The sequence below is a fragment of the Limanda limanda genome, chromosome 12 (genome assembly GCF_963576545.1).
Source record: "Limanda limanda chromosome 12, fLimLim1.1, whole genome shotgun sequence".
Taxonomy (NCBI): domain Eukaryota; kingdom Metazoa; phylum Chordata; class Actinopteri; order Pleuronectiformes; family Pleuronectidae; genus Limanda; species Limanda limanda.
In genome coordinates this window covers 26,705,287-26,715,358 of record NC_083647.1, presented here as the reverse complement: position 1 = coordinate 26,715,358, position 10,072 = coordinate 26,705,287, and the positions used below count along the sequence as shown (strand labels likewise).

The 10,072-nt window shown below is 46.2% G+C and overlaps 1 protein-coding gene across 1 annotated transcript in view; it reads left to right on the top strand.

Moving 5' to 3' along the window:
* Nucleotides 1-4,309: 4,309 nt before the first annotated feature.
* kcnh5b (potassium voltage-gated channel, subfamily H (eag-related), member 5b) overlaps nucleotides 4,310-10,072 on the top strand; it is a 102,093-nt gene continuing 96,330 nt past the window's right edge. Inside the window, exons 1-2 of the mRNA XM_061082835.1 lie at nucleotides 4,310-4,382; nucleotides 9,245-9,368. Of these exons, the coding sequence (XP_060938818.1) occupies nucleotides 4,310-4,382; nucleotides 9,245-9,368 (197 nt within the window). The remainder of the gene's footprint in view (nucleotides 4,383-9,244; nucleotides 9,369-10,072) is intronic.

Below are 10,072 nucleotides of genomic sequence, written 5' to 3'. Positions count from 1 at the left end.
CCAGCTTCCCGAGGCCGTTGACTCTTTACGAGCGACGGCTGCCGAGCAGGAAGAAGAAGAGAGGGACGAACAGGAAGCTCCAGAGGAACTGATCCAGGATGAGCCTCACGAAGCTGTGAAAGCTTCCACTCTGTCCACAGGACGAAGACCGAACCCGACAGAAAGAAAGTGTGAAGTGAAAGTGCAGCGGAAGACGCTTCGATAAACGCCACAGCCAGCGGTTCCCTCGCCCACCAGGTGACACCTCACTGTCGTTAAGCTGGAGGAGGCGGAGCAGGAAGTCCCACCGACGGGTTTACTGTCGGATCAGAGACCAGTGACGTCCATGTTCTGTGAGAGGAAGGTTCACTGATCCTGAGTCCAGATGATTCCTGTGTCACGATCCAGATCCTGGTCCCCAGAGGAGCCGAGGAGGACTTCTCCGAGAAATAAGTTTGTCACCTCCACCGAGTCGTCACATTTACAGGTTGTGTTTCTTTTTGTTGGTCTGTTAGCACGATTACCATCAAACAACAGAACAGATCTCCATGTAACTTGGAGAAAGGTTGTGCATGTGAATCTGCAGAATCTGGAGCTGCTCCAGAATTTAATAAGTTCTTCTCTGGGTCACATCCCTTCACAAAATCTTATGGAAATCCATTCGGCTGTTTTTGTGTAATTCTACTAAAAGACACACGCCCAAGAAATTGATTATAAAGCATCTTTTACGTCTTTATTATTTGATCTTATATTCTGCTCATGTGGTTCTTTTTCCTTATTAAAGTTTTGTTGAATCAAATAAACTACTGGACACAGAAAACTAGGGAGAAGTGATATCTCCACATCTTAAGTCTGTATAATGACGCTGCTTCTCGGGACATTAGAGGTGAATTCACGAGGCTGAGAGGACGGTGATGGTTTGTGTGTTGGGTTAGTGTGACACTGAAAACAACCTTTTCCCACTGAGGGTAATGGAGCTTTAGTTATTGACCATTACAGTAATTTAGGCTCCTGCTGGTCACATGACACAAAGAGACGCGTCTGGATAAAATCCTTTTAAAGATCTGATCTCTAAACCTGAACCTCAAACACCATCCTCTGCAACAACACTTTATTATTCAGCTTTGACCTTTGAACTGGGACCTGGACGTGTGTGTGTGTGTGTGTGTGTGTGTGTGTGTGTGTGTGTGTGTGTGTGTGTGTGTGTGTGATATTCAACCTCCTCCTTTCATTTTCAGGCCGATGAGAGTGAAACAAGAAGCTGGACTAATTAGTTGTTGGATCAATACGGAGGGATGCAGCTGTGTCTCCGTCCAGATGTTCAGGATCTGCATCGATCGGCGCTCGGGGGTTCGATTCCTCGACCCACTTCTCTTCTCTCTCTCTCCCTGCACGGATGAGGCAGCAGCTTCTTCTGTGTCACTGAGATGATTTGCTCATCGGGCTTCGTGAGGCCGGTGGCTCGAGCGCCGGTTCCACATGAACAACGATGGCCGCCTGCTGAATGCTGATTGGGCGTAATTGGGGGTTAGTCATGCAGTTTAATTAGAATGATCACAGTCATTAAATCCCTGTGGAGACTCGTCTCTGTCCAATGAGATCGGTCCGAGACACGTAGTGAAGAGATGCTAAAGTTTACTCAGCTGATGCACCTGTTCTGATTTTAATCTACTTTGGGATTATAACTCAAACGCTGGTTTTATGCAGAGAAGAAGATTGAATTCCTAAAACACCAAAATGAACAACTTCTCTTATTCTCGTGATGGAGCTCAGTCTGTGGTCGTTCCGCCTCCACGCAGCCCGACTCCTCCCACAGAGACTCGGTGGTTTGAGATCTGTGGTGCAACCCTCACACCAACACAAACGCTGACTCATCATTTTCACTTATTAATGACAAAACTATTAAACGAGCATAAAATAAATCCCATCGGTGCACGAGTCAGGATCCGAGGGTTTGTGAATCAGAGGAGGAGCAGGAGGCGGAGTCACACAACTTTATCTCCACAATATTCTATTTGGTCACGGCTCATAACTTCACCACTGTTGTATTATTTGTTCTTCATATAGAAGTTCAGCAGAGTTCGGAGAACATTTTCCATTCCTGTCTTTCTCTGAAGAATCTGCACCGTGACACTAACATCACATGATCGAAGAAGTCGACCAATCACAAAAGAGCTGGGGCCTGTCGACCAATCAGAGCAGACTCCAGGTGAAGAGCTAGCCTCGGGTGAAAACAATCACGAGTTCTTGTTTAATCGTCGTTCACACGATTCCGACACAAAAAGCCTCGAGTCATCTGTCAAACTGTCAAGCTCATCAACCTCTTCATCATCAGATACATCACTTCCTGTTGGAGCTCGTTAACTTCCTGTTTCAAGTTAAAACCCAATTCACTGATTTATTGAGACTTGTTCCCAGCAACACTTCAATAAGCCTCCTTATGTTTACTAGAGAGAGAGGGGGGTGGAGAAAGAGAGAGAGAGGGTGGGAGAGAGAGAGAGAATGACGAGGCACAACAGAGGTGCAGCAGACTGCAGCCGTCCCACCTGTGCTGTCACATGTTTGATTCCCCATGATGCAACTGGGCCAATTAAGGGCGTCCCCCGGGAGCCGTTGACACTTTGCACATTTACTGACGACACAGACGCAGCTGCAGAATGTCGACAGACGAGCTGACGGAGGCGGATCGGGGGGGTTAGAGAACGAGACGAGAGATTTGAGATTAGAGATTTGTGTCCATACATCTGTTATTATAGAGAAGTGATGCTTGGGGGGGAACGTTGTTTATTTATCTCTCATCTATTCGATCCAGGCTGAAATATCTCTGTAACTATAAGTTTGATTCGCCCGAAATGTTGGATTCGAACATTCGCGATCCCCTCGGGACAATGTGTGATAACTTTTCCGATCCTTTAACTTCCCAAATGTTCAATCGGCAAGTTCGATGCATTTGTTTATGAGTGAAAACCTGCGAGAGGACAGATTCACAGACTTCAGATCGGGCGTCTGCGGATACGAAGGCTTGGGCGAGTTTAACCAAAGACCAAAGATGGACTCGGTCTGGAAACACAAGGGCCTGTAAAGCTGTTTGTCACGTAGCTGTAGCTAGCTGAGGATATTTGTGGTTGACTCAGAGAAACGATGATGTTCTGTCCACAGTGGAATCAGATCAGGAAACAATCACATGAGGAGACAGTTAGTTTTTAGTATTTATGACTTCTGTCTTCATGTCCTATGTTGTAGTTTTCACTATCTTTCAGTCAAGTTGCATTCTCTTCGGTTGCATCAGTGTAGTCATGATTCTTATTGTACGTCCTGCTCTTATAAAGCATCTCCTCCTGAAACCTGAGCCGCTCCATCAGGACGTCAGTGCTTCATCTCAGGAGGAAACAAAGAAGCTAACGGAAACGACTCTAATGCTCGAGACTGTTTCAGCTTCGTGCAGTCGATGCTTCGGATGCAGAGTCGGAGCCGTCGGTAAACTGTGGTGTGGCTCCTGGGATCCCAGGGGCCCAGGGAGAACCAGGTGCTCCTCTCTGGGCTCCGGGGGTCCCAAGGGCCCATAGAGGACCACTCTGGGCCCCTGGGTTCCTGGGCTCCCAGGGGTCCAGATGGAACCAGGTGCTCCTCTCTGGGCTCCGGGGGTCCCAGGGGCCCCATTAACCCTTCATACAAGCTAATGAGCGTCCCTGATAAACGAGGTGAAACTGTTCTCACTGTGATCAACAACAGCCTGAAGAACCTTTCAGTGGTTTCAGTCACGTTTCGATGTTCTTATCAGTCTGATTCATAAACAGTGACTTTATCAATTATTATTCATCTGAAACACATCATTAGAAAGTGAGAAACGTATTAATTCATGTATTAGTTTAAGTGAATCACAGCTATAAGATGTATTACTTATTATGAAGTATTTATCTATTATAAATCTATGAAACATTTAGTAAACAGTTGATTAACATGTGAAATATCTGATTTTTGTATCTTCTGGTGTTTATGATTATTAGCAGAAAGAAACCCGATTTGAATTTGTCCTATAGGAAATGATCAGGATGTTTTTGTCAAGCTACACAACATGTTGTGTAGTTGTGTGTGTGTGTGTGTAGGTGCGCATCCTCTCGTGTCTGTAGAACACGTGTTGAGGACCGAGCCCTCAGCCTCCCGCACGCATGCGCCCTGGAGCCGCTGGGGGTGGGGGGGGGGGCAGCGGGACTGGCTCAGTGCGCACGGAGCCGCGGAGCGCACGGTACCATGAGCTGCTCCACCGGACCGACTGATCCTCAGAACCGAGCCCGGAGCCGAGCACCGTCCGAGCCGCAGCCGGGGCACGATGCCCGGGGGAAAGAGAGGGCTGGTGGCACCGCAGAACACCTTCCTGGAGAACATCGTCCGCAGGTCCAGCGGTGAGTCCGGATCCTGGGTGGGTCGGGTTCGGGTTCCCGGTTCGGACCCGCAATCCGCTGGGATGATTCTGTGCGTGAACCACGGAGCACGAACCCGCAGGAAGTCACTTTTATTCCCGCAGTAATTGGCTGTGGAGGAGTTGAACCCGCTGCCCCAGTGTCCGGGGATCCATCATGATGAGGACCGTTAGATGGACTGGTTCCACTGGTTCTACTGGTTCCACTGGTTCCACTGGTTCTACTGGTTCCACTGGTTCTACTGGTTCTACTGGTTCCACTGGTTCCACTGGTTCCACTGGGACACACGCACATGCAAAGAGATTTGATCTTTTTATCTGGGATTCTGTTTTCTCTGGTTTCATTCCCACCGCATCTTACTGGGTCTCGATGCTCCGGAGTCACTGGGAACTCTGGTTTTACGCAGCGTCACTGGCTGAATATGGAAAGTTGATCCCGGTCTGTAACTCGTCTGTTCGTGGGGATCGAACCCGTGACACCGGGAGCTGGTCGCTGGTCGGTGGTCCTCCGGTGGGAGTCGGTGGTTTCAGGGACCAGACTTCAGGAGGAGCGAGTCGTGATGTTTTCATTATGTAACAGGAGCAGGAGCAGGAGCAGGAGCAGGAGCAGGAGCAGGAGCAGGAGCAGGAGCAGGAGCAGGAGCAGGAGCAGGAGCAGGAGCAGGAGCAGGAGGTGCGTGTTGTCAGGAGACAGGTCGGGGAGTCAAAGTGAGGAAACCTCGATCAGCTGCAGATCTTCATCTCCTGGATGAGCAGCTGCAGCTTGTGCTTCCTCTTCTTCCTCCACATGCGCCACAAGCTGGAGCTGGACTCGTGATGGGATGGATTCCTCTACCTTCACCTCCCGGAGTCAGGGTGATGGGTGGAGATAAGGTCCTGGTCCAGAGAGGAGCTCAGGGGTCCTCAGCTCGGACTGAGGAGGCTTCGGTGCAGAGACTCGGATCAGGACGTGTGTATCTAGTTGTCTTCAGTCCTACGTGCTGCCAGAAATCAATACATCAGATACAGTGATGATAATAATAATAAGCTTTATTTATTGAGCACCTCTCAAGACAGTTTAAGGCAAACGAGAGGAATCAGTTGAAAAGCAGTAGAGCACAAATACAGAAATAAAACATGTGAAATATGAGAAAAGAGTGAAAGCAAGATAAAGTAAAACAGTTTTTAGAATGATTAAAATAGACGGTAAGGTCAGAACAAGGAGAGCGAACATCTATAGAAATATGTCTTTCGGAGTGGAAAGAGATGAAATGTACTTAAAAATTAACAATAACATCTTAAAATCAATTTGAAAAGTAACTTGAAGCCAATGAAGAGAAGCTAAATTCGGAGTTATTTGCTCTTTTAGCAGATTTGATGAGTCTGATCAAAAAAACAAAACAAAACCAATATATATATGTTTTGAAACTATATGAACATATTAATGAATGCATGAGAATTAAAATACAAAAGTGAAAAACTAATCAGACATTTAACAACCTTCCCACAAAATCTCATCTGAGTTTGTCGGAGTGCGACACAAAAAGATTTCTCAGTTTGCAAATATTCAAAACAGAGACATTTACTTGAAAAGTCACTGAAATTATTATTGAATTATCAGAAAACGTTGCAGATCAATTTTCAGTTGATTCGCTGACAAATCTTTTTTTTTTTTTATTCCAGAAAACAATTGCTGCTTTGCACGAAATGCTGAATCTGCAATAATCAGCGTACAGTTCATTGCATAATCTCTGAGTTATGTATTTAGTTTCTGTGGCTCCAGATAAGATCAATATTTTCTGAAAATGTCTGGAATGTGTTTGTTTCTCTGGATGCAACCGTGGAACGTGAGTTATGATCTGATCAAAACAGTTTGTTAAAGAAAATGTTGATTAAATCAGAAACAGTCTCGTCTGTGGGTTCTGGATCGAGACCTGAACTCCCATGATGCATCAGAACTCCCATGATGCATCAGAGGCTTCTCCTGGCTCATATCGGTCAAACTTTGCTTTTTCTGGGTAATTGATTACGTTGAAAGAAGAGAAGTGCAAAAGGTCGAGATGATTCTGTGTCTTGTTGTGCGAGTGTGCGAGTGTTGTGTTAACTCGTAGTCAGCTCTTTACTTTAAAGGTTACACACGTAGCATCCGACTTCGGGCTGAAAACAGGGAGGAGTCAATTTAAAAGAGTTAAAGTTCCTTTCTGTGCTGAAGTGTTGGAACAAAAGGGAAAAAAAGAAGAGGTTGATACTGTGGTTGTTGTTGTTGTTGTTGTTGTTCGTTAACAGTGTGGCCCTCACACACCTCAACCCCCCCCAGTGCTCTGCAGTCTCCTGGGATTTGTTTTAACCAGTGAAGAAGACGGGAACTCGTCCAGCTGCAGAACACTTTGAGGTTTCACAGGAAGAGAATAATGACGTTAGAGGAGAATTCAGTTAAAAGTGTCTTTTCAAAGTAAAACTGAACATTTATTCCAGGGATTTAAATCAGTGAAAGAAAACTGATGCTGCTCATATTCAGGTTGATCAGTTTAACTTGTGTTATTGCTGTAAAAAGTGATTGACACAGAGGAAAGAGTGAAATTGTGAGTTCTGCATGGTCGGTAAAAACTTTATGGATGAAAACACAAGCGAGCAAGAGATATTCAATGTTATTATAAGAAGTGCAATTTGTTTCGGATCATTACGAAGCGGTGACGGGACCGATGAGCCTCTGGTGTTTGGTTGAGTTGTTTTGGTTAAATATTGTAAAGCTGTAAAAGGGTTATGGTTAGTGTTATGGTTATGGTTTGACGTGATTGTTGGACGGACTTTGAATTTAATCTTCCTGCTACGCTTCTGATACAACAGAGGATTACAGTGAGAATGTTTTATTAAAGCTGTTATTGTTTTATATCATCAGACGTCAGAGCAGTGGAGTCGATGCAGCTGCTCACACATCTTCATTCACCTTCATCTGTCTGTGCTGCATCACAGGAGCGTGAAGCTCTGAATGCTGTTGCACACGTTTCTCCCCCCCCTGCTGTGAACAGAGTGCACTGTGGGTAACAGGCTCTTCCTGTATCGGTCTGTTCCAGATTCACCTGCCAACTGTTCCTCTGGCGAACAGGAAGTTCTCTGAATGATGAACGATTCACCGGAGGTAGAGCCGGCCGGGCAGCTGCTGAAGGACGCCAGCGGCTGTTTAGCAAATGTTTCAGCTCGTTAATTACAAACTGTGTAACTTTGCATTGTGCTGATGGTCGTCTCCAGCCGGACGGAGCTCCACCCGTCAGCTGCAGCTGCTCGAGCAACTTCCATCCGGGGTTTAAAAAACTGACCTGAGACACAGCCGGAGACGAGACAGAGAATCGATGACGGTGCAGATTTAGAGGATTGGCTGGGAAAAGGGTTTTGTGTTTGTGGGAAGAGGATTTTTAAATCCATTTAATTGTTGTCTTCATGTCACAATTCTTCTTTCTTTTTTTTCCGTCTTTGTTATGAAATGTACAGTTGAGAATATTCAGATTGAACAGTCTTTCATGACTCAGCAGCTTTTAATTCACTCTATTGGATCATATTGGATCTTCACAGATCTTAATTACATTTTTCATGCTGATTTGGTCGTAGGAGAAAACCATGGAACCGAAAAGTCTCGTGTCTCAGACGCTAATTAAGGAACTTTTTGGGGGAGACTCTGACTTTGGTAAAAAATTAAACTCCATATTGCTGTGATCTTTTATATTTGGAATATGCTGTTAAATATATGAAGCTGGAATAGAGCTTTATAAATGATATTAGAACAATCTCTCTCTCTCAATTCCTTTAAATTCTGGTGCGGTTCTGGATCAGGAGGCAGATCTAGATTTCTTTTCCACTTTTCACGGATCTTGATGAAATAAATCCGGCAGAGTTAAGAGATTCAATGTGTGATATTTGGTGCAGATCAGAATCTATTGAATTGAAATGTGGTTCCTTAAGGACACTGCTTCCACTCTACTGGTTATTACCAATGAGGTTGTGTTTCCATCAGCATCCTCTGGTTGGTTTGATGGTTGGTTCGTTTCCCAGCAGCAGAACTCAAAGTGGACCCAGTAGATCAACCCTCAGCTGGAAGGACTGGTTTACACTAACTGGACCGAACCGTGGACAACTTACAGAAGTGACCATGGAGCCGGTCCTCTGTGGGAGCCCACCTGGAGCCCACCTGGAGCCCACCTGGAGCCCACCTGGAGCCCACCTGGAGCCCACCTGGAGCACACCTGGAGCACACCTGGAGTCCACCTGGAGCCCACCTGGAGCCCACCTGGAGCCCACCTGGAGCCCACCTGGAGCCCACCTGGAGCACACCTGGAGTCCACCTGGAGCCCACCTGGAGCCCACCTGATGCCCACCTGGAGCCCACCTGGAGCCCACCTGGAGCCCACTGGTCCCAGTCCCTCAGACAAAACCCTGAAGAAGACGAGCAGCCCGGCTGGACACGGCACTGGTGTGATGAAATAATGAGACTACGCAGAAACCAATGAACAGATTCCCATGGAACTCGGAGGAAGGATGAGAAACTACTCACAGAATAATTCTGGGTTCCTGCAGCGTGATTGGATTCACCGTTGGGTCTCGGTGGAGGTTTGAGCTCGAGTGTCATTCTCGTTTCGTTGCTGTGATCCATCCTCCTCTTTCTGGCGGATTATTATTTAAGTTTTATTCTCCCAAGTATTTCCTCTTCTCTCTCTCGGTCTTGCATCATCATCGAGTCCCGACGGTACCCGAGTGGAAACCAGGACTCGCTTTGTTCCCTGGAACCCAGAAGCTCCGTGGTCTTTCATCTGTCTCTTCTCATTCGGTGCTGATGTCCTTCTCTCTGTCCTCTCTGTCCTCTCCGTCCACCAGAGACCAGCTTCCTCCTGGGAAACGCCCAGATCGTGGAGTGGCCCGTAGTTTACAGCAATGACGGATTCTGCAAGCTGTCAGGCTTCCACCGGGCCGAGGTCATGCAGAAGAGCAGCACATGCAGGTACGTGCATGTTATCGTGGTTTTTCTGTTAAACACAGTTTGGTAACGGAGCGATAATGTAACAGCTCTCACATTGAGGCTGAAGATTTCCTCTTTATATCCTTTGCTCACTCTCTCCTGCTGAATGTTTATTTCTTATTTAGCTCCTTCATGTGTTTTTAATGGTTTAAATGCTCCAGTCAAAGTGGAACGTATAAAAAACAATATATTCTTACAGGCCAGCGTCTTTATATCCACACAAGAGCAAACCATGACTCACTGTTTTTAAAATCTAAAACCATGTTCCCCCATTTATCCTGCAAAGAATCACTGTGTTCGCCCTTTTTATTCACTTTCATACATTATTAACAACGAGAAACGCGCCGGAGAGAAAGATTTAAAAGTTCAAACCCACGCAGCCGAGTTGTTTACATGATCCTCACCTCGTCTAGGAGAGAGAGAGTCGCTCTCGTATCAGGCAGCAGGAGAGTGGACCTCAGCAGAGTCATCCGGCCAAAATAACACTCAGTAGTTAATATCTGTGTGAATGTTTACAGATGTTTTACAGGCTCAGAAATCTGATTGTGCAGACACGGAGATAGACACACAACGATGCACACACATTTATATTGGGCCCATACCACACAAAGACTGAATGCACTGCGGCTGTGGGGAAAGACACAAATCTCTCAGAGCGATTCTACATTAGCAGAGATTCAAATGTC